The sequence below is a fragment of the Vombatus ursinus genome, unplaced genomic scaffold (genome assembly GCF_900497805.2).
Source record: "Vombatus ursinus unplaced genomic scaffold, bare-nosed wombat genome assembly UNPS02014924.1, whole genome shotgun sequence".
Taxonomy (NCBI): domain Eukaryota; kingdom Metazoa; phylum Chordata; class Mammalia; order Diprotodontia; family Vombatidae; genus Vombatus; species Vombatus ursinus.
In genome coordinates, this window is record NW_020954702.1 from 6,296,765 (window position 1) to 6,322,056 (window position 25,292).

A 25,292-nucleotide genomic window follows, 5' to 3' on the forward strand; every position below is an offset into this window, starting at 1 on the left:
TTGAAAAAAATATCAATAACTGCACATAAGCTTGGTTTCAGTTCCGCCATTTGTTATGGCATCAGTGGGGGAAAAGACGAACATTGAGTAGAAGAGGATTAAAGAAATAGGGAACAATTTTCCAGACCAAAAATGATGAGATGAGAAGCAGCAGCAGCATTATGGCATCCATCAAGAGTGGAAAACAGTAAACAAGAAACATGAATGTTTATCAAAGCTTGTAATAACATACATAAAAGTTAAGCTCTGTTTTCAGTGTTGAGACTGTCTGGAAGTTCCCTATGAGCCCCAGAGAAGGGGGATTAGATTTTTTTTTTTTGTCTTTTGTTGTTTTGTAGAGAGTAAAACTAAGACCAATGGATGGAAAATACAGGGAGATAGTTTTTTTCTTTTCCTTTCTTTTTTTCTGAGATAGTTTTTATAAGGAAAAAAACCCTTTCTAATTATTAGAACAATCAATGGGATAGATTTTTGTTGAACTAAATTTAAAGTGGAATGGGCTGCTACAGGAAGAATTGAGTTCTTCATCTGTGGTGGTGTCACATGCAGGAAGGGTGAGCATTTGTTGGGGAAGTTGTTCATCCTTTGTTCTCAAAGAGGACCCATGGAAAAGTTGTAGAGCAGAGTTGTGATTCATTTGGGAATTACCTTAAATGATCTCTGAACTCTCCCCAGACTACCTGCTGTGCAGTTGCATGGTTTCCTGGACTAAACCTTAAATATCACCGGGGCTTTTTGTCAGATCTGCAGCAGAATCCTCCAGTATTGTCTACCCTCACTAAAATGTGAGCTCTATGAGAGCAGGAATTGTCCCGATTTTCTATTTGTGTGCTCAGCACTTAGCACAGTACTAGGCACATAGTAAGTACCCATTCCCCTATAGATAAATGGTCAAAGACTATGAACAAAAAGAATTGCAGGCTATTAATAATCACATGAAAGAGTGCTCCAAATAACTAATAAGAGAAATGTAATTCAAAACCTCCCTAAGATTTCACCCCATACCCTGCAAGCTAGCAAAGATGACTAAATATGGGAATGGTCAATGTTGGAGGGCTTGTGGAAAGACAGGCATGCTGGTTCATTGTTGATGGAGCTGTGAATCACTATAACCATTTTGGAAAACAAATTGAAATTAAGCAAATAAAGTGACTAAAATGTCCATATCCTTTGACCCAGAGGTTCCATTGATGGGCTTACTCCCCTGAGGAAGCTATTGATAAAAAGAATGTCCAAAATATTTATAGCTTCACTTTTTGTAATAACAAAGAATTGGAAACAATACATGTCCATCATCTGGGGAATGGCTAAACAAATTGTGGTGCATGAGTGTAATGGAATATTACTGTGCTCTATGAAATGATGGATTTGGTGAATACAGAAAAACATGGAAAGATCTATATAAACTAATGGAGAATGAAGTAAGCAGACCCAAGAAAACCATATATACAGGGGCAGCTAGGTGGCACAGTGGATAGAGCACTGGCCTTGGAGTCAGGAGGACCTGAGTTCAAATCCTGCCTCAGACACATACACTCACCAGGTGTGAGACTCTGGGCAAGTCACTTAACCCCAATTGCCTCACCAAAAAAAAAAAAGAAAAAAAAAAAAGAAAACCATATATACGATGACTTCAACAGTGTGAGTGGAAAGAAACAACCATGCACACAAATCAAAAGGGCAGGTTGCAAAATTGTGAAGAACCAGCATGGCTTGAACTCCCACCCTAGTGGGAGAACTCCCACCCTTTGCAAAGATGGGAGGTTCTCAACCATTGCAGATTGCATGTATTTTCAGACTTTTTTTTTTAATGTATTGACTAGTTACACTGATTTTTCATCTTTCTTTTCTTTTTCTGTCTTTAAAAAATAGCATTTATTACATGGGATGGGGGGGAGATGAAGTGATATTGGGAGAAACTATGGTGATGTAAAAAAACCCCCAAAAGATCAATAAAATTTTATTTTAAAAAAGAAATGTTTTTCATTCACTCCAACTCATGTTTTGTATTCTTCTTGAAAGGAAAACCTCACTACACAGAGACAAATTCCACTTCACATGGAAGAAATTATTGGCTATTTTTGAAAAAAATAACGATCTAGGGTTAAAAAAAAAAGCATGCCTTGAAGTTGGAAGACATATGGCTTAGTGTATGTCTAATTCTTTTTCAGAAAGAATTAAAGCAGAAATATAAACAATTATAGGCTTTTCCCTCAACTTCTGTGGGTGTCTTGTTATATAAAATATCCCTAGAACATTTAAAGTGATAGTTTATCAGAGAGTTCTGATAAGAAGCTAGTGAAAAATCACAGCTTTGCCTTCCTAAAATTTCAACTTCATTGAAATTGTTGCCCTCCCTAATCTTTAGCGCAAACATTTAAATTATCATTTCACTGGAAATGGGTATACTTTTGTTTTCATTCACAATCATTGTACATGTTTACATGTCCTTATAGGATACTGAATCAATACACCCACAATTACACTGTGTAGGCTGACAACATTATATCCTATATGTCCACATGTTATACATATATGCACCTCAGTCTTACTCATTGCAGAAACACATTATGCAAACATATTCTATTTGCTTGTTTGTACATATATACCACTCCAAGTTTTAATATAGTAGATAGGTTTCATGTATATACCTCATTATACCAGTCAATTGTTCTAAAATACATTCTGGGTAAAAGTACAAATGCCGTTTCCCCACATGTGAACAGTAGAAATGCTTCCCGTTTTCAATTAAACATTTATCAACAAGTGTTTATTTTGGAGCAAAAGTGCCATTTTACACACAAATGTACAAAGTAAAAACAGTACCTGTTTCTGTATAAGAATATGTTATTTAAAACAGTTTAAAAAATAAAATTCTATGGACTATGATGAATTCCTTTCTCCTCTCCTCCATCACCTTCCTTCCCTCTTCCCTTAGTTTTCCATTACTGATAATTCTTAGAAAATAAGGTCCTATAAGACTTCAGGAAGGATCATCTTTGTTCTGTGCTGAAGAATCCCAAGACACTTAACAGACCAGTCCAAACCTGAGTTCAACAGTCTTCTAGTTTTCCTCATAAATGGCCTGGAAAAGGAAAAGGGAAATATTTGTGATGCTGTGGTGTGTGTGTGTGTGTGTGTGTGTGTGTGTGTGTGTGTGTGTGTGTGTGTATTTTTGTGTGGAAGAATTCAAAATTCCAAACTAACACTATAAAATCCACAGGATTACATCTATAGGATGTTAAATGGGATCTGTGACACACATGGAGAGCCTAGTAAAAGGTGCTTGAAGGATATGAGAAAGAAGAAAAACAGAATGTTCTTTCTGATTGCTTGGAAATGCTCTGTACAAATATTCTAATAGCACTATTGACACAGGTAGAGCTCATCTGACCTTCACTAATTTGGAATGTGAAAAGGATCTGGACACTTTGCTTTTACATTTCAACAAAGACAGAATGTGCCAGGCAAATTGAGTAGGAACAGCAAACCTAGAAAATTTAAGTAAGAGAGCACTTTTCTTTCTTTCTTCCTTCCTTTCTTCCTTCCTTCCTTCATTTCTTTCTTTCTTTCTTTCTTTCTTTCTTTCTTTCTTTCTTTCTTTTACATATTAGATTAATTTATTTGTTTTTAGTTTTCAACATTCACTTTCACAAAATTTTGAATTCCAAATTTTCTCCCCATCTCATCCCTCCCAAGATGGCATGCATTCTGAATACCCCTTCTCCTAAACTGCCCTCCCTTCTATCTCTACCCCCTTTAAGAGAGCACTTTTCAAGCATCCATAAATGCTTTGGGAGTGACCTTTAAAAGTACTGTGCTTTAGTCTCCACAAACAAGGATGTGGAAGGGAAAAGCATTTTTTTCTTCCCCAGGACAAGGCAGCTAGGTGGCACAGTGGATAGAGCCCTGGACCTGGAGTCAGGAAGACTTGAGTGAAAATATGGGTTCAGACACTTACTAAGCTGTGTGACCCTAGGTAAGTCATTTAATCTCTGCTTCAGTTTCCTCATCTGTAAAATGGGGATAATAATGGCACTACTTCCTAGGGTTGTTATGAGGATCAAAGGAGATATTTGCAAAGTGCTTCGCACATGAAAGGTGTTTAATAAATGCTGGTTCCTCTTTCCCCTTCTTAACCTCCACAGTCCTTACTGGTGGTGAACCAATTGAAAGACTTTTGTATGGTTTTGACTGATTAATAACTCATAAGCGGAGCAGAGATAACCATGTAACTTGGGACAATTCATAAGTATTCAAGATTCAGGTTGACTAGACAGTCTGACATTCTTAGTGAAACTTGAACTGGACTAAAGATGGGAGATGTAAGGCATGGTCTAGAAAGGGGAACTGTGCCCCCAAACTCTGAAGGTGGGGTCTAGAAGAAGAGAGTGATCAGTCTCTTTTTGCTTTTAATTTCCACTTGAACTTCTATACCTTGCCAGAAAGCACTACTTCTAGTTACAAATGAGAACAATATATCTTTCTTATATCTATCTTTACTTTCTTTTCTCCTCTTACCATATTAATTTTTTCCTTCCTGTTTCTAAGTAGAATTATCTATGTCATTATTTCATGCCTTGAAAACAGCCATGCTACATTTAAAATTTTGATATTCTTGAATTATCAGTTTCATGTTCATTTTTTTCCCCTTTACAACTTTAGTTTAAAGTTGAATTTGTTCCAACTGTGGATACTTTTGATTAAGGTTATTGGATAATGAATTTTCTTTTTGAAATTCTATTTTGCATTTGCTAGATTTTCCTTCCAAATTTGGTACGCAATTTTCTTTTGAAGTATATGTTTATTTTTCTGTTATGTGATGCCTCTAGCAGGGTTTTGGGAAAAGATAGAACCTATTAAGAAATTTCTCCTTTTGGTCAACTGAACCCTCACTTTCTTGCTATTGTCAAAGAGGAGGACCAAGGGACCATTCAGGTTTAAGCAAAAAGGTTTTTCAGTGTTGAGCCATAATATGATTGAAATACTCAGGAAGTGTGTCATCATCTCCTGAAATGAAGTACCAAGTACCTACATACTGTAGGTGGTTGGCCAGGGGTAGGTAAGGAATATGTGTACATGCTATGTATAGCTCATGTTACATAGAAAAGCAAATAGTATCAAAAATTTTTTGCATCAATATTTTTGCCTTTTCATTTCTCCCACCTCTGTGGGTCTCATTTGCTTCATCTGCAAAATGAGGATAATAATAACACTCGCCTCATAGGGTTATTGTGAGGATCAAATGAGCTAACATGTAAAATGTTTTATAAACCTTAAAGTACATATTAGTGCCAGTTATTATTATTATTATTAATAACAATTAATAATAATAATTTCTTCAATTGGGCTCACTCATGGAAGCCTGAAACATTTCCCTCTTGGGCATGGGGCAAGTTTATTTACTTTCTTTGATCTAAATATGTACTTTGTTTTTACTATAGTGTTTACCACAGGTGTTTGCTAGTCTGAGTTTATATGGTAGATATACAGTTCGGAGGAAGCAATTGAATGGGGAGCATCATTTGAGAAAGAGAGATAAATCTAACACTGAGACATCTTGCCAAAGTGCTGTCTCTGGCTAGGGACATAGAGCTAAACAACAGAGAAAATTACAGATCCTTTATACAATTTCCCAAAGTAGAGGAGCATTTATACTGAGAAACCATCTAAGCAATGAGTCAGTAGTACAGTAAGTAGGGGCAAATAGGAATGGTTGACTAATCCCACTCACCATTGCTATAAGTATAATGCTTACCATGATGCAGAACTAGTGAATACATTGAATAGCCACTGGATTTGTCATATGGCACCATTTTTCTTTTAGGAAAGAACTGTAGTATGTATATGGATTTGGAGGAGTCTCCTTCTATACTTAGAGAGTTATTTATTAACATACTGCTTTTCAGGAAAATTGAAATGTGCTTTTATTTATTCTTATGTAGAATATATTGTCATTATTTTCAGCTAATATGATCATTTTAAAGGTTTTTCAATATATGATCGAGAAAGATTATCAGGTACTTATGTGTCATCAGCAAGGCATTATTATGCTTTACCTTTTTCTCGGCATCATCTATTTTTTTTAATTCCTCATAACGATTTTTAGATTCCCAAAGAGGCTGAAGCATCAATTCTTCAACCATAGGAAAAAGCTAGAAGAAATAAATATACATGTTTAAATATTTCATTACCTCTGAAACAATAAAAAATAATCAAGAATAAATGTGCCTTACTCTTTTCACATGGGTGAGTGTTCTGTACAAATATTCCAGCTGTGCTATTGACCTAGATGGAGCTCATGTGACCGTCACTAATTTGAAACATGAATAGGACCTGTATGCTTTATTTGTGCAATTCTAGACAAGCACAGTGAAAATGATCTTGGACTTGGAGTCAGAAGATCTAAGTTGAAGTTTCCTGGAGAGAATTATACTACTTATTTCACACCTTCTCATGAAAATCATATGGTATAATAGATGCAAATTATTAATAACTACAAACAAACGTAAATTTAATGTAAATTTAGAACTCAAAACCAAATTTAAGGAATAGTAAAACATCTGATGCCTGAGGCAGCACTAATATATTTTTTTGTCTTATACCTTACAAGTTCGGAATGAAGGAGTATGAATCCCCAGCAATTTGTCTGATAAGTATTTAGATTAAAGAACAGAAGAATTAGCAGGGATATAGGAGAGCTGTCACACAGTAATAAAGTTTTGACTTATTTTGTTTGAGCCCAGAGGGTAGAAGTTGCAAAGAGGCAAATCTGGGGTTTTTAGTAAACTGCAAGTTCAATATGAATCAAGAGTGTCATTTGGCAGCAAAAAAAATTTTTTTTTAAAAACTATTTTTTCCAATTACATGTAAAAATAAGTTTTAACGTGCTTTTTAAAAAATTTTGAATTCCAAATTCTCTCTGTCTGTCCCCGAAATAACAAGCAATTTGTTATAGTTTATATAGCACCAAAAATTTCTAATGGGTTTTCAGTCTGAAAAGTGGCATAGTGTCCAGGCTAAGAGAGGTGTTAGTGAGACAGTTAGGTGGGACAGCTATTTAGTGTAGGATAGAGTGCTGGGCCTGGAGTCAGAAAGATCTGAGTTTGAATCTAGCTTCAGACACTTACTAGCTTTGTGACCCTGGGCAAGTCATTTAACTGCTGTCTGCCTCAGTTTCCTCATCTGTAAAATGGAAACAATTATAGCACTTACTGTTACAGGGTTGTTGTGAGGAACAACATACAGGCAGGCATATGTAGGAGATATTTATGAAGCACTTAGCACAATGCCTGGCACATGATAAGCACTATAATACATGCTTATTCCTGTCCCCCTCCCCAATACCCTCCACTGGTCAGACTGCATCTGGATTACATCTTAGGATAGACATTGTTAAGCTTCTGGGTGAAGATATAGATGGCCTTCAAGTTCATACTGGGAGGACTAATTGAAGGAAGATTTAGGGTAAGCATAAAGGGGTTGTCACCTGAATGATGGGTTTTTACTTTTTCTGTTTGGTCCCAGATGGCAGAATGAGTAGCAATGGACAGAAGTTATAAAGAAGCAAATTTAAGCTTGACATATACTTTTCTTTCTAATAATCAAAAATATGCAAAAGTAGATTGGGCCATTTCAGGAAGTAGTGGGTCCTCTCTGACCAGAGGCTTTAAAGCAAAGAATGGTAGACCACTTCCTAATACATCATAGGGGAATTATTTTTTAAGGTATGGGTTGTACTATATGGTCCCTGAGACCCTTAACAAACCTGAGATTTTGTGATTCTGAGTGAAAACCATTTGCCATAAGCATCACTTTTGGGAGTAATTACATGTCACTGAACAGGTTTCATCTGGGTAACACTGAGAATATGGTTGTCTTTCAGATTCTTTATATGTAATATATAGTGCAATGTCAGTTATTTACCTTGGTAACTGTTTCAAACATTGGGATTAAAACAAACTTGATGAATCCAATTTGAGCTGTAGGTTTGGTCACTTTGTCTCGGTCCATGAAAGGTGCCACTGGAAGTCCTTCAGATTTTTCTCTGTCACTCTGAGTTAAATGCAAAACACAGTGTTCTAAAGACTGAAATTTAAGAATACCTCAAAGGACCAAGGTGCATCAATTGACACAGTGCATTTGCACATACTAGAGATAATAAGATGGAAATTTTTATTTCAAAGTAAAATTATAACATTTCCTTGTAATTATTTGTATTTAAGGTGCATTTGTACATATAAGAGAAATTATAGTAAATTATATAAAATGATAAAAATTATTTAAAAATTTATTGCATCAATTGACATGCCTGGTCCTTCTAGTGTTAAGATAGATATATCATTGGAATAGCAGTTTAGCTGATGCACAAAGCAGTTATAAATATAAAACTATTAAATTCTTTGGAAATTTGAAAGGATTGAAATCACCCTATTCATGTGCTCAATATTAAATAATTATTAATATTCTGTTGTTGAAGCTGTCCTGATTCATATCAGGAGAGATTACAAATTCACATAGCCTCCTATATCTAGCCAGCCCCAGTCTGGTCCATTCGAACCATAAATCATATTCCCTCTCATCTGGGCAATTTTCTTGCTATCTATTCTGCTGCTATGTGTGTCCCACACTGTGCCACTCACCTCTCCAATTTTACTCTGAAATCCATAATCAGGTTTCCATTGCTTCTAAAACAACATGTCTATTGTCTCTTCTCATGGCTTCATTCACTATCCCTGTGAATTTCTGAGACCAACATCCTTTTCTTTGGATACCACTTCCCAATACATGTTTTCTTTCTCTGTTAGAATGTCAGCTCCTTGAAGGGAGGGACTTGAATCCCTAGTGCTTAGCATAGTGTGTGGCACTTAGTAAGTGCTTAATAAAGGCTATTCATTTTTTTTTGTTCATTCATTCATTCATTCATTCTCCATATTTAGAATGTATGAACCTTTAATTACTAAACTTAGCATTGTTCTAATTGGAATCAGAAGGCTGGCCTACATGAAAACTTGTGGTCATTTCCTACTTATTGGTGCTATATTTCCAGAATTGATTAAATCATTCATTTTAATAGTATGCTGTGAATGTATAGCTTATCCTGTTGCCATTTTTAAAATCAGATGCTTCTCTTGGTTTAATTTTACATATCACAAAAGTTTCTGATTTCCAAGATAATTATATTCTATTCCAAGGACTCGCAAAATGTTAATATTTTTAATATAAAGGGCAAATACTCCATGAAAGAAACCAGAATATATTTTCAAGCCAAATACTTTTAATTTATATCCTATTTCATAGGATCATAAATCAAGATCTGGCCATCATAGAACCAATAATCTAGTCCAAGCCCCTCAATTTATTTACTTTCATGGTCAGTTAGGATCACAGGTTGAGAGCTTCCTTATAGCTATAACTTACATTGATTTGTGGGCTTTTACCCATCTCCTGATCAAGAACTCTTGATCATAGACTCCTATCATTCCATTTCTCCCTAGGTCTTACTATATTAAACCTATTCTTTATTCTCACTGTGACCTATAATTTATTCACCCCTTATTACTTTACCAGGTCATCATTCTTTCTCTGGTTTCCTATTCCTCCCCTTCCAATTTTGACCCTTTATTTAACAACTTAAACTCTACCCTATTTTCTACTTTCAAAACCTTTGGGTTAAAATCCTATGTCACCTTGCCAATCTCCAACTCTGGACTGTCACCTCTACGCACCTTGTCTGCTGCAAATCTGCTATTGAATGGAGCCAATGTCACAGAACTGTGCTGAATGAGTCCACAACAAATTTGTGTTATTTAATCTCAACTGGGTCTTTACAAGCAAATCCTTTTATTCTACCCTAATTGATTTTTTTATTTCACTTAACTGTTTCAAACCTCTTCTCTCCTCGAGTCTCCCACAAAACTCTCCCTCACCCTCATTTCATTGCTGAGGACTTTGTATCACATTTTACTGAGAAAATCAAGGCTATTCTCTATGATCTTCTTTTCCTCTTCTTTATATCTTATTACTCCTTTACTCTCTGCTCTCTTTACTCTCTCTCCTATCTCACTCTAGTCTCTAATGAAGTGGTCTTATCCTATCCAGTCCCTCTACATGTATTCATGCTGTCATTCCCTCCCATCTTCTCTAATAGATTGTCCCTTCAATCTTCCTTTCTCTTCCTAATCATCAATCTTCTTCTATCTACTAGTTCATTCTCTGTTGCCTATAAGCACATCTCAGTCTTCTCCATTCTTTTTTTAAAATTTAGTATTTTGTTTTCCCTAATTACATGTAAAAACAATTTCTACATTCCTTTTTTAAATTGAGTTCCAAATTTTCTCCCACCCTCATTGAGAAGGCAAGCAATTTGATATAGGTTAACATGTGTAGTCATGCAAAACATATTCCCATATTAGTCATGTTGTAAAAGAAAACATAGACCAAAGTAAGAACTGAAACAAAATAAAGAAAGTAAAAAGATGCTTGGATGTATATTCAGATTCCATCAGTTTTTTCTCTGGGGATGGATAGCATTTTTCATCATAAGTCCTTTAGAGTTGTCTTGGATCATTGTATTGTTGCAAATACTAAGCCATTCACAGTTGATCATCTTATAATATTACTGTTACTCTGTACAATGTTCTCCTGGTTATACTCATTTCACTTTGCATCAGTTCATGTAAGTCTCCAGGTTTTTCTGAGAGCATCCAGCTCATCATTTCTTATGGCACAATAGTATTCTATCATAATCATATGCCACAAATTGTTCAGCCATTACCCAATTGATGGGCATCCCCTCAATTTCCAAACCTTTGCCACCAGAAAAGAGCTGCTATAAATATTTGGGCATAGTTCCGAATTACTCTACGTAAAGACTAAATTAGTTCAACTCCAGCAACAGTATATTAGTGTCTCAATTTTCCCACATCCCTTCCAGCATTTGTCATTTTCTTTTATGTCTTATTAGCCAACTAATAGGTGTGAGGCAGTATCTCAGAATTGTTTTAATTTGCATTTCTCCAATCAATAGTGACTTAGAGCATTTTTTTCATATGGCTATAGATAGCTTTGATTACTTCATCTGAAAACTGCCTGTTCATATTTTTTGATCATTTGTCAGTTGGTGAATAGCTCTTATTTTTATCAAATTGACTCATTTCTCTATATATTTGAGAAATGAGGCCTTTATCAGAGCTTGCTTCAAAAATTTTTTCAGTTATGATTGCTAACTGTATTTCCTTCCATCCTATTCCCCCCATTTATTCTATTCTCTCTCTCCTTTTACCCTGTCCCTCCACAAAAGTGTTTTGCTTCTGACTACTATCTTTCCCAATGTACCCTCCCTTCTATGAGCACCCCCCCTTCTCATCTTACTTTCCTGTAGAGTAAGATAGATTTCTATACTTAACTGAGTGTGTATGTTTTTCTCTCTTTGAGTCAATTCCAATGAGAGTAAGGTTCAAACATTCCCCACCATCTCCCTTATCTTCCCTTCAACTGTAAAAGTTCTTTTTTCCTCTTTTTTGTGAGATAATTTATCCCTTTCTCTTTCTCTCAGTGAATTCCTCTTTCTCACTCCTTAATTTTATTTTTTTAGATATCCCGTCATATTCATCTCATACCTATGCCCTCTGTCTATATAAAAACTCCTTCTAACTTTCCTAATAATAAGAAAGTTCTTAAGAGTTACAAGTATCATCTTTCTATGTAGTAATATAAACAGATTAACTTTATTAATTCCTCTGTGATTTCCCTTTCTTGTGCCCCTTTTTATGCTTTTCTTGAGTCTCCTCCATTCTTAAAAAATCCTCAACCAGATCCACCTTTGCCTCAAACTACTGTCCTTTGTTTCTTCTCCCTTTCTTAGCTAAAGTCCTAGAAAAGGCTATCTATACTTGTTACCTGTTCTCTTCTCACTTATGTCTCCATCCTTTGTAATCAGATATTTGACCTCATCATTCAACTGAAACTCCTCTATCCAGAGTTAGATCTTAGTTCCCAGATCTAGTGGATTTTCTCAATCCTCATCCTTCTTGATCTATCTGTGTATCATTTGACACTGTTGAGTATCCTCTTTTCCTGGACTCTCTTTTCCTGGTGTGTATGTGTGTGTGTGTGTGTGTGTGTGTGTGTGTGTGTGTTTGTATGTGTGTGTGACACTACTCCCTCCTGGAGAGAACATTCTACCTCTCCAACTCCTCTACTTTACTGATTCATCATCCATGTCAGTCAGTCAATAAACATTTATTAAGCATCCCCTATGTGCCAGACAGCATGCTAAGAACTAAGGGTACAATGAAAAGCAAAAGGCAGTCTCTGCTGTCACGCAGCTCACAGTCTAATCAGGGAGACAACCTGCAAATAACTATGTAAAAAAAACACTATATACAGGGTAAATTGGAGATAATTAACAGAGAGAAGGCCATAGAACTAGAATAGAATAGAAAGCCATAAAATTAGCCGCAGAATCTTGTGGAATGTAGGATTTAGCTGGGATTGAAGGAAGCCAGGGAAGCCAAGAAGTGGAGATGAGGAAGACAATTCCAGGAATGGGCCAGTGAAAATACACAGAGTCAGGTGATGGAGTGTCTTTGTTAAAGGAATGCTAAGGAAGCCATAGCCACTGGATCACAGGGTACATGGTGAGAGAGAGGTGTAAGGTGTAAAAAGATTGGAAAAGTAGTGGAGGGTCAGGTTATGAAGGGGTTTTCATACCAAACAGAGGATTTTGTTTGATATTGGAGGTGATAGGGAGCCACTGAATGAGGGGTGGGGGTGACATGGTCAGACCTGTGTGTTAGGAAGATTAATTTGACAGCTGAGTGGAGGATGAATTAGAGTGAGAAGAGACTTGATGGGGGAAACCAAAAACAGGGTATTGCAATAATCCAGGCATGAAGTCATGAGGACCTGTACCAGGATAGTGGTAGTGTCAGAGGGAGATGTTAAAAAGGTAAAATCAACAGACTTTGGCAACAGATTGGATATGAAAGTGGTGGTGAGGGAGAGGAGTTGAGGGTGACATCTAGTTTGTGAACCTGGGTGACTGCGAGGATGGTGGTACTCTCAATAAGAATAGGGCATTTAGGAAGAGGAGAGGGTTGAGGGGGAAAAGATAATGAGTTCAATTTTGGATCTGGCGAGTTAAAGATGTCTCTAGGACATCCAGTTTTAGATGTCCAATAGGCAGCTGGAGATGCAAAACTGGAAGTCAGGGAGAAGTTGGCATCATCAACATAGCGAGTTGATTAGATCACTATAAATGAAGAAGAGTAGAGGATCTAGGATAGAGCTTTGTTGGACACTCACAGTTAATGGGCATGACCTGGATGATGAACCAGCAAAGGGGACTGAGAAAGAGTGGTTATCTAACTAGGAGAAGCAAGAGAGAGTAGTTATGATGATATCACTTTTCCTAATATATCTGTTTTACATCTTTGTTTCTTCTTTCTCTACATCTCTCATTGATCTCATCAGCTCCCATGGATTCAATTATTATCTCTGTGCAGGTGGTTTTCAGATCTATGTAGCCAGTCCTGTTTTCTCTACTGAGATGAGTTCCATATCAAATGGTTCATCATAAAAACATATGATTTCATCAATGGAAATTACATTAAAATGGCGTAGCCATCTGCTTTGTTACTGCAACTTAAGGACCATTAAAGAAGGAGATGACAAACCACTCCAATATCTTTGCCAAGAAATCTCCAAATGGGGTCACAAAGAGTTGGACATGACTGAAATGACTGAACAACAAGGACCATAGGAGCTTTTCATTTCATTTTTTCAAACCTTCCACACATGTTGTCTCCTCATTAGAACATGAATTCCTTGAGAGGAGTTTTACTTTTCTAGTTGTATCTCCGGAACTTCACACAATCCTTTGCACACAGAAAGCACTTAATAAATTCTTTTTTTTTCATTCATTTCATTCATTCATTCAACAGGTCCAAAATGGAATTATCTTTGACCCAACCCATCCAACTCTCAAACTTTCATATTACCGTCAAAGGCATCCTTCTAATCATCAAGTTTGCAACCTTGGTGTCACCCTTGAATTCTCACTTTCACTCAACCCACATGTCCAATCAGTTGCCAAATCTTATTATTTCTACCTCCATGACTTCTCTGTCATTCTTCATCTTCTCTCTACTCACATAGCCACCACTGAAGTTGAGGTGTTTATCAATTTTCACCCTGACCATTATAATTGCTTCTTAATGGGTCTACCTGCCTCAAGTCTCTTTCTACTCCAATTCTTCCTCCACATAGCCAACAATGTGATTTTCCTAAGACATGGTCCTGACTATATCATTCTCTTACTCAGTTGACTCCAGTGACTTTTTGTTATATCTGAGATCAAATATAAATTCTTCCGTTTAGCATATAAAAGCTTTCAGAATGTAGACTCAACCTACCTACACTTACCAAACATTGTCAAACATTGTGCTAAGCACTGAAGATTCAAATTAAAAAAAGTAAGTCCCAATTTTCAAGGAGCTCACAGTTTAGCTATTGAAAATTCTTCCCTTTATTCACTCTACTATCCAGTCAAATTAGCCTTTTTATTTTTACTCATACATGGCACTCTATTTCCTGCTGTCATGTCTTCCCTCTGGCTGTTTCCCATCTCCAGGATGAATTTCTTTTCACCTCAGCCTTATAGAATCCCTGGTTTCCTTCAAGCGATACCTGCAGATACGAGTGAATTCCTCTACTATTATCTGTTACTTTCTTTGCACATCTATCTATCTATCTATCTAGGTATAACCTCTTCCTTAACTCCTTCAGGTCACTGACTATTTCGCTTTTGTTTTTATCTCCCCATTGCCTAGCACAGGACTTGGTACCCAGTAGGGGCTTTATGCTTTTTAAACATTTTTGACTGATTTTCTTTTAACTTCAATACAGTTTGTTTGACCAGTTAGATCAGGAGGACATTCAATGGTAGATTGTGATCTAACTATATTAGCATTTGTGGGTTGTCATTGTCTTTGATTTCAAAAATTGTAGCCAATTTCATTTCAGATATAGGCTAGTGACAATCTCCTCTAGTTTTATCAAATTTGCTTCTTTTCATCTGTGGAGGTACTGAATGTTTTATTCCATCTTGGTACACATCTTTCAATACTGACCATTGTGAAAACATTATGAAATGGTATGACATGAAGTTTAACTTTGTCGAATTCTTACCTGCATAAAGTATTCTTCTAATAAACAGTCAACCCAGGGTTCTGCTACTTCCATTGGCCGGACTTCATTGGATATATCACAGCATTTTATCAGGATCATCTTTAACTGAAAGAAGATACTTTATTACCAAAGAGTTATGATAAATGTCCATAGACATATGGATTTACAAGTCAGTTTCTGACATTTCCAGATAATTGGCATATGTTCCCATAGACTTTTCCCTCATGACCCTGAGAGAGTCACTTAATCTCTCAATGATCTAGGCAACTCATTAAAGACTCTAAATTTCATAGAAAGCACCTGCCTGATTGTTGTATAGAGTTTCTTATACCAATGAAATAAAAGGTCTATTCCCTATTACTATTTGCCTTCTTTGGATTTTTCACTGGTTGATGGGTGGATTTTGATTTTGCAAAGGCCATTTAAAAATTTTCTTTTCATGTGCTTTTTATTTGCTAGGAAGCAGATCATAGCAGATGTGTTGACTGACTAGGGGAGTTCATCTTCTTATTCGTTAGCCTCTGCTATGGTTTAGTGGAAATAACACTGGACTTGGAGTCAAGAGGCCATTGTTTTGATTCCTGACAGTTGTGTGCCCTTAGGTAAGACACAACCACTCATCCTTAGTTTCATCATTTGTAAGTCCACTAAAATACTTCAGTGAATCTGAAATCTTTTCAATGTGAGTTCTCCCTCTGTCAGTGTACATCACAACTCATCCATGGCTTCTGATCTTCTGTGGTTCTCTTTAATATTCTTCCATATAGCCTCCATAAAGAATCTACCCAACATGTTGAAGGTCATCTCTAGATATTTTTATTTCATAGGTACTAGTGGAAAAGTCTGTCCAGTTATTATTCCTTGCTAGTACTACAGGATCAGCACACCTTCTTTTCTAAATCATCATTTTCTTTTGAATATTCTTTACATTACTCCTCACACATGGGTTATTATTGAATAAATATTGCAGTCTCTAACCACCATGGATTTCTCCATGTCTTTTTATATCATCTGCAACTTATATCCCTTGAAGATTGTGATAGTCCAAGTAGCTTAGATTCCTTGGAGAACATGGAAGTCCAAGATTCGCAATCAAACAGCATCACCAAGTGAACAGTTATGTTAAAAAGAAAGCTTAGGTGTAATGAGTATCTGGTCACATTCTCAGAGCAAGCTTATTATTATATGTGCCTTTATAGGGCTACCCTGAGGGCTTTGACCCTCTTCTCCTAGCTTCATTTGATCTTCACAGTGATCCTATGAACTAGATATATTGATGTTATGATCTCCATTTTATAGATTGATAAGCTAAAGATCAGAGAAATTAATTGACTTACACAAAGTCATGCAGCTAATATTAATGGCAGAGCCAGGACATGAACTTAGTTATTTCTGATTCCTAGTCTCTTTGAACTGTAGCACACAGCCCATTTCAAACCCAAAGGGTTAGGAACATAAATTAATCTTTCTCTGATGACCTACTTGAAGTTCTTGCAGTGCTGAAGAGTGATCTTTTTCACTTTATCATGGATGTGCAAATTTGCCTGTTTTAAGTGAAGTTCAATCTAGTAAAATGCCAGATAGCAGAGTTCATTATATTCACAAGAATGCAGACCAAAATTAATTCATTTTTTTCCATTTCTCTCATACAAAGCTGATCACATAATAGAGACTGAAGGATGTATTATATTTCAAGGCTATTCAGTAATAGGAAGACTTCAATGTCCTCAAAATCAACTGGGACTTTGTAAGTCAGCATTATTTGCTAAAAGTAAAATAATCCTTCAAAAGCAAGTTTCACAATATTGTCCTCTTGGTTAGTTTTCTTGGGAGGCTGGTGTACTGTCATCCATTAAAACCAGGACATTTGAATTATTTGGGTAATTCTTCAGCTCTCAGTTTATCAGTGTACACTTGTTATGGATTCTGTCATATTTGGGCACAAATGGCCTTTTACAAAATTGCCAATGAGCAAAATTCTGATAGTTACTCAAGACTTACAAACTTACAAGGCGAACTATGACTTTGAAAGGTTATAGGCATTGCATTCTACATATAAGTATGATAATATAAACAAAAGACCTTGTTGGATTCTGGTTGCTGGAAGAATAAAGTATCAGAAGCCTACTTACATAAATCATGTGTTCTTCATTTGTGTAATCAAAATTTTCCATTTTCTCCTTAAAAGAATCCAAAATTTCTGCATGTCTTGCCATGTCAGTGGCCAGGATTAATGTAATTATCCCCTAAATAATTGAAATGACAATGCATGAATAAAATAGTCTCTCTCTATCTATCACACATATGTGCCCGTTACATTTTCTCTGGGATTATATTGTTTCCTAGATGTAAACTGGGAATGCTTTTTTGAGCTAGACAATGTGAGTTCATCAGAACGGTATACTCCCTATTTGAAAATTCCCTCCACTAATGCAGATTGGAAACTCTTATATAATTTATAGAGTTGACTGGGCACTGAACACTCAAAAGATTTATTCTTGGTCACACAGCTAGCCAGAGGATGGACTAGAACCAAGACATTATTTTTTAAAAAAATTTATTTATTTATTTTTAGTTTTCAACATTCACTTCCATAAGATTTTGAGTTCCAAATTTTCTCATTCTCCTTTCCCTTGCTACTCCCCAAGACAGCATGAAATCTCATATAGGCTTTACATATGCATTCATATTAAACATATTTTTACATTAGTCATGTTGGAAGGAAGAATTAGAACCAATGGAAGAAACCACAAGAAAGAAGAAACAAAAAGAAAGAAAGTAAGTAAATAGTGTGCTTCCATCTGCATTCAGACTCCAGAGAGCTGGATATGGATAGCATTTTCCATCATGAATCTTTTGGAGTTTTCTTAGATCCTTGTATTGCTGAGAATAGTTAAGTCTATCAAAGTTAGTCATTGCACAATGTGCTGTTACTGTGTACAATGTTCTCCTGGTTCTACTCCCTTCAGTTATTTGTGTATTGGACTATCTGAAAGCCATGATGAGAAAAAAAAAGGAGCCTAGAAATTACCTTTTAAGAAATGATCAAGGAAAACTGCCCTGATATTCTAGAACCAGAGGGTAAAATAGAAATTAAAAAAATCTACTGATCACCTCCTGAAAGAAATCCCAAAATGAAAACTCCCAGCAATAGTATAGCCAAATTCCAGAGCTCCCAGGTCAACGAGAAAATATTGGAAGTAGCTAGAAAAAAACATTTCAGATATCATGGAGCCACAGTCAGGATAATACAAGATTAAGCAGTTTCTACATTAAAGAATTGGAGGGCTTGGAATATGATATTCTGAATGCAAAGGACCCGGGGTTACAACCAAGAATCACCTACCCAGCAAAACTGACTATAATCCTTCAGGGGGGAAAAATGGATGTTCACAGAAATAGAGGACTTTCAAGCATTCTTGATGAAAAGACCAGAGCTGAATAGAAAATTTGACTTTCAAATACAAGACTCAAGAGAAACTTAAAAATGTAAACAGGAAAGAGCAATCATAAGGGATTCAATAAAGTTAAACTGTTTACATTCCTATATGGGAAAATGATATTTGTAACTCCTAAAAACTTTGTCATTATTAGGGCAGTTAGAAGGAGCATACATAGAAGGCACAGGTGTTAGTTGAATATGATGGGACTATTATCTTGAAAAAAAAAACAACAAAATTAAGGGATGAGGAAGAGGAATGCACTGGGAGAAGTGGAAAGGGAGAGGTAGAACGGGACAAGTTATCTCACATAAAAGAGGCTAGAAAGAGCTTTCACAGTGGAGAGAAATAGGAGAGAGGAGCAGAGAATACCTGAACCTTACTCTCATTGGAATTGGCTCAAAGAGGGAATAACATACATACTCAGTTGGGTATAGAAATCTATTTTACCCTATAGAAAAGTAGGAGGTGGAAGGGATAACAGAAGGGCGGGGATGGGGCTAATTGAAGGGAGAGTGGATTGGGGGAGGTAAAAGTCAGAAGGAAAATACTTTTGAGAATGGACAGGGTGAAAGAGAAGAGAGTAGGATAAATGGGGGAAAATAAGATAGAGGGAAATACATAGTAATCATAAAAAATTTTATGATTTCTCTGATAAAGACCTTATTTCTCAAATATATAGAGAACTCAGTCAAATGTATAGAAATAATAACCATTCCCCAATTCTAAATGATCAAAGGATGTGAACAGGCAGTTTTCAGACAAAGCAATCAAAGCTATCTACTGTTATATGAAAAAATGCCCTAAATCATTATTGATTAGAGAGATGCAAATTAAAACAACTCTGAGCTATACCCTACACCTATCAGCTTGGCTAATATAATAGAAAAGGAAAATGACAAATGTTGCAGGGAAATGGGAAAATGGGAAGATTCACTCTTAGTGAAATTGTATACTGACTCAACCATTCTGAGGAGCAATTTGGAACTATGCCCAAAGGACTATAAGACCATGCATATCCTTTGACCAAGCAATACTACTTGTAGGTCTATATCCCAAAGAGATAAAAAACAAAAAAGAAAATTATCTATATGTACAAAAATATTTATAGCAGCTCTTTATGTGGTGGCAAAGAATTGGAAATTGAGGGAATACCCATCAATTGGGGAATAGCTGAACAAACTGTGATATGTGATTTTGATGGAATATTATTGTGCTATAAGAAATGATGATCATGATGCCCTCAGAAAAACCTGGACAGACTTACATGAACTGATACAAAGTGAATTGAGCAGAACTAGGGGAGCATTGTATACAGTAATAGCAATATTGTATGATGATAAACTATGAATGACACTATTATCAACAATACAGTGTTCCAAGACAATTCTAATGGACTTATGACAAAAAATGCTATCCATCTTGGGACAAAGAACTGATGGCATCTGAATGTATATCAAAGCATGCTTTTTTTTTGCTTTCTTTATTTTTCTTAGTTATTTTTTGGTTGTTTTCCTTAAAACATGACTAACATGGAAATATGTTTTGCATGACTACACATGTATAACCTATATCAAATTGCTTGTCTTTTCAATGAGAATGGAAGGCAACTGGGAGTGGAGGTAGAGAATTTGAACTCAAAAATTAAAAAAAACTCTAATATTAAAAATTGGTTTTACATATAATTGGAGGAAAACAAAATATTAAATTACATTTTAAAAAGAAACAATAATAAAGTTTTGGAAATTAACCAAAAAAAATACAAGAAAATGTAATGGAAAAGTGTCCCTTGCTCCCACAGCCTAGATATTGTACCTATTGGGTCCCCATTTACAAACCTGCCTTATCTTTTTGAAATCTTCTGTTGTTACATTGGAGAAAATATTGCATTCAGGCTGGGAAATGATCTGGAAAGCCACTGCACAGTGATGGTTCTCCAGAGGTGAAATGTCATTGTAACGTATTGCAAGTTCTGTGCGTGCATTAATCTGGTAACTGGTATCAAGCAGAGAGTGAGAAATCTAAGTACCACATACAGTTTACACAAATGTGTCCTACACAGCAGTGTGTTATACATCTTGTGATAACAAAAATCTACTTATGTATATATAATCTTATGTATACATATTATTTAATCTTATTTTACCCATATAACAATACTGTTAAGTAAGTAGTTTCCCTATTTTACTATTACCATTTTAGAAATGAGGATATCAGGACTCAGATAAGGTCAAGAGTGTTGCTTGGGAGAGATATAACTCAAACCCAGGCCTTCTATTTCCTAAATCAATTGTATTTTGTACTACATTTCACATACAAGGTGAGAATTTCAACATATAAAACACTCAAACCTTGTAATTATTTTCTTTGGAGTAAAATTTTCTGCACACTCAATTAAATTTCATTTAGCAAACTTTTTTTTTTTTTAGCACCTACTACATGCAAAGCACTGTACTAAGCAATGAGAATATAAAGATGAAAACTATATAGTCTCTCTTGAAGAGCTTAAAATCTAGTAGGGGAAAAAATAAAAGAGAAATTGTATATGTCAAATATGACCAAAAAACAAAGAAGCCCATGGCTACGAGTGGTTTCTGAAACCAATTTCATTACTTTATGCCTTATTATATATTTATAAACTTGCTCTAGGTTTTAAAATATTTCTACATCTCCCATCTTCCACACATGTATAAATATATACATGAGATATATAAATTTATAGTTAAGAATTGGTCATAGATTTTTGATACTGAGTTTTGAGAAAAATATATTCCATTCCAAGGTCTTATAAAAATACTAACATTTTCAACATATTAAAAAAAGCAATTATTTAATAAATAAAACCAGAATACATTTTCAAGTCAATTTTTAATTTTTTTCCCATTTCATCAGATCATATACCTAAAAGGGACTTTAAAAGCTATTTAGCACAGTGCCCTCAATTTCTTTATTTGTATGAACAATTAAATTAAAAATAGAACTCAGAGGCATGAGAGGAAACTGAGAGAATATTAGTGATTTACTTAAATTCACACAGGTTATCAGAGGTGGAAATTTGAACCCAGGTCTTCTGAGTCTAGAATCAGTGATGTTTTCATTGTGCCATACTGCTTCATATTCATATTTGGGCTGATGTTGCTGAGTGTGAATGTGCAAAGAAAAGATAGAAATTTTGATATAAATGTTGAACAAAATGAAAAGGCTAATAGGGAGCGTCCTCATAAATGAAATCATGACATTGCCAAAATACCTTTACTTCCTCTTAAAAGAAAATAGAACTTCAATTTTTTCAAACCTCCCAAACTGGAAAATCATGGCATAAATGAGAAGATACTTTGAAAGAGATATGAACTCTCTCATTAAAAGTCTATGTTAAGTTAAAAAAAAGAGAAAGTCTTATTTTACAGCTGCAACTTTAAATTGTTATGAATATCAGATGATTGTTTGATATAATGAATCACTTCTGTTTTGCTTGCCAGTTTATCCTTTAAAATAAAGATAGCAAAAAATTGTGAACATACGTATTATTGTATCCTGGGTGATCCAGATCATGACAGATAGCTGCAGTCATTAGAACTAAGATATCCATTTGAGAAAACTTTTCCTGCAATAGAAAAAAATGCAATAATAATATATAGTGATTCAGTCTTTTACACTCACTTTGCAGAAGAAAATCATTATTGATATTTGATGGCAGTGAATGATCAGTCCTACATACCTGGAACATGTTCCTTTCTTACCTTGACTTTTTAGAATTCCTAACTTTCTTCAATGCATACATAAGAGGTACTATCTCCTGCATAAAGTCTTTTCTTGCTGCTTCCCCTACCTTCATAGTTATCAGGATTCCTTGTCTCTTGAAACTGCTTTCCTTATTCTTTGTATTTATTCATATATCACACTTGTTTCACTAAGCTCTCTCACTGAGATTATACATAGTGTTACTGAATCTTTAAGAGACAAATGGAATGCTACAGAAAAGGCAGTTTTGTGCTGGCAGTTGAGAGGAATCTTACTCTGTCTTGTTATGATGTACTTTATCCCATGGAGTCAGAGAGAGTGTGTGTTTTAACTTTGATATAGAATATATTACATCAACTGTGGAGAAAAAGGAAAGAAGGTGAGGTAAAACTTATTTCTTGTGAAAACTGTCTTAACTGATATATATGAAGAAAAGTCTATGAAGAACTGGCAGTTTACAATGTATTCTGAAAGACTGCTTCATGTATTGGCTGAAAAAAAGGACAAAGAAAAAGGACTGTCATAACTAACCTCTTTCCTTAGAGAATGAATTAAACTCTTATTGTGAGGAAAAGTATGAAGGGCAATCTTGAGAGACTTTAATCAATATGTAGAGTAAACTGAATTATGAAACTGTGTTTCTAGAAGTGAGGTACAGAGTAACTACAGTAAGGTGTTGATGTGACTCTGGCTGTGATTTTTCCCATCCACCAAATGTTGTTTTTTGTTCATGTTAATTTAATCATAGGTGATGAAGGAATTAATATATGTGTATATATGTAGATGAGTAACTACTATTAGAAAAAGAGATTTCTTTAGTTATATGATAAATAATATCTATGAACTGGAGTTGAGGTTAGAGGTAACATTAATTAATGAGAAAGAGGTTGTAATTTTATTAATTAATAAAGTTATAAACATTCCCCTAGATTACTCTAGAATTTAGGAGGATAATATTAAATATGGGAACAAGTCAAGTAGCAGGCTGAGAAGTGACCATCAAGGGTGTGTGGTGGACCCCAGACCTTCTATAATTTTGGTTATGTATGCATATTGCATGCCCCCAGTACACACCTCCTTAGTTGATTCCCTATTGTACTCACAACAACTGTTTCAACCCTTCCCATCTCTCTTCAAGCTTCCTAAGCCTCTACCTCCTACAACACTCTCTGTTGGGGACATCGCCTCATAGTTTACCAAAATAATCGAGGCCATTCACTGCGGTTGACTCTGACAAGGAGAAGAATCACCTTTTCATTTGAAACTTGAGAAAAAGAAGATACAGTAGGGGTAGGAGGAAGATATTTGAGTGATATGAAATGAGCAGTGTAAGAACAGGGGAAATTTCTAATGACATCAATGTGTGTGCGCGCGCGCACGCGCGCGTGTGTGTGTGTGTGTGTGTGAAGGTCTTCAGTTGATGTCTGTTTCATTTTTGTATTTGGGTCAATGAAGGCAGATTTGATGTAGTTGATATAGTCATGGGATACAATCACATATAATGAAGTATTGATGTAGTAACAAGACTCTGACACCTGTTAATCTATTTATGAAATATTAACACTTATTTCTGAGTCAGAAAGGGCAATATGGGGACAAAGGTCAACCTATAAGAAATCCAGCTTTGGACTCACGAGAGAAGTAGGCCTAAACAATGAGAGGTGAGCCCAAAGAAAATACGAATAGAGGGCTTTGATACCTGGAATGGAGTAACTTTGGCCATTTGAGTTTGTTCTATTTGTGCCTCACTATCATTATACAAGTTTATATACAAGAACAGATATATGTATTTTCAGGAGAATGTGCCCCAGGGGTATGGTGGGGCTACAGGAGTGGGGTCCCAGGGGAGGTGGAGTGGGGATGTTTCATAACTATTGTTTTTACTATACTATCTTAGTAAATGTTTTTCCTAACAGCTAATTTTGCCTACTAGCTGATGGTTAATGGAAAGTAATAATGATAATAATAATATTTAAATAATTTTTGCAATGGGCCAAGCACTTTACAATTATTATTTCATTTGATCCTCACAATAACCCTGAGAGGTAGGTGCTATTATTATCTCCGTTTTACAGATAAGGAAACTGAGGCAAATAGAGGTGAAGTGACTTGCCTGGGGTCACACATTTAGTAAGTGTCTGAGGACAGATTTGAGCTCAGGTCTTCCTGATTACAGGCCTGGTGCTCTATCTATACTACCTAGCTACAATACTTGGTGTACTTCCCAATTTATCTTTGTCTTGTGAACCTCACAATATGTTCAGATTCTATTTGAAATTAGTAAAGAGGGGCTGGGACAAACTTCCCTTCACTAGGTTTCCAAATAGGGACAAACCACCTCCTGCCTCTTGGCTAGGCTTATATAGATTCCAGACTGGGACAAACCACCTTTGCACTAGGCCTCTGGACAAGCCAGAGGGCACAACTTATCTAGGTCCTGCTGTCAAGGACAGGCTGGGACAAACCACCTTGCCAAAAAGGGCCACAAAATCATCAGGCTTGCCCAAATTCATAGCAACATGGCGTGTTGGACAGTTTGTGACACAAAACTTTGACCTTGAACCTTTCTAATCACCTGTCTTCATCCAGAGGATTTTATTGTTACTCAATCTCTACACTCATTCCTTAGCATACTCTCTTCTGCTCCTACTTTCCCCATCTCAGTGATGTTAAACCGCTGTCTTCTTTGTTCAGAAGGATGTGAATAGTAGAGGAAGAGGTAGATGGTGGAAATAATTCAGGGTTAGGGTTTAGCAAGGCGTTATTTGGGATAGGACAATGAAAGGATTTAAGAGTAGAGGATAGTGTAGGGTTGGGCTAATTCACTGAGGAGTTAAGATTGGGAAAATGGAAGGCATGACAAAGGAAGAATTTTAAGATGAAAAGAAGTTTGTTCATTTTGGAGCAGGTATTTCAGAG

General features: G+C 35.7%; 1 protein-coding gene across 3 annotated transcripts in view; it reads right to left on the reverse strand.

Annotated features, from left to right (window-relative positions):
- Positions 1-1,611: 1,611 nt before the first annotated feature.
- Positions 1,612-25,292, reverse strand: part of PDE9A (phosphodiesterase 9A) — a 168,973-nt gene continuing 145,292 nt past the window's right edge. For 2 of the 3 annotated variants that reach the window (XM_027843673.1, XM_027843674.1), the window contains 7 exons: positions 22,154-22,236; positions 20,471-20,627; positions 17,325-17,438; positions 15,193-15,297; positions 7,927-8,055; positions 6,060-6,155; positions 1,612-3,085 (listed from right to left, as the gene is read on the reverse strand). In XM_027843673.1, coding sequence (XP_027699474.1) covers positions 3,065-3,085; positions 6,060-6,155; positions 7,927-8,055; positions 15,193-15,297; positions 17,325-17,438; positions 20,471-20,627; positions 22,154-22,236 — 705 coding nt within the window. In that variant the 3' untranslated portion in view covers positions 1,612-3,064. Of the gene's footprint in view, positions 3,086-5,902; positions 6,156-7,926; positions 8,056-15,192; positions 15,298-17,324; positions 17,439-20,470; positions 20,628-22,153; positions 22,237-25,292 lie in introns of those variants that run through there. The other variant, XM_027843671.1, reaches the window with a different exon arrangement.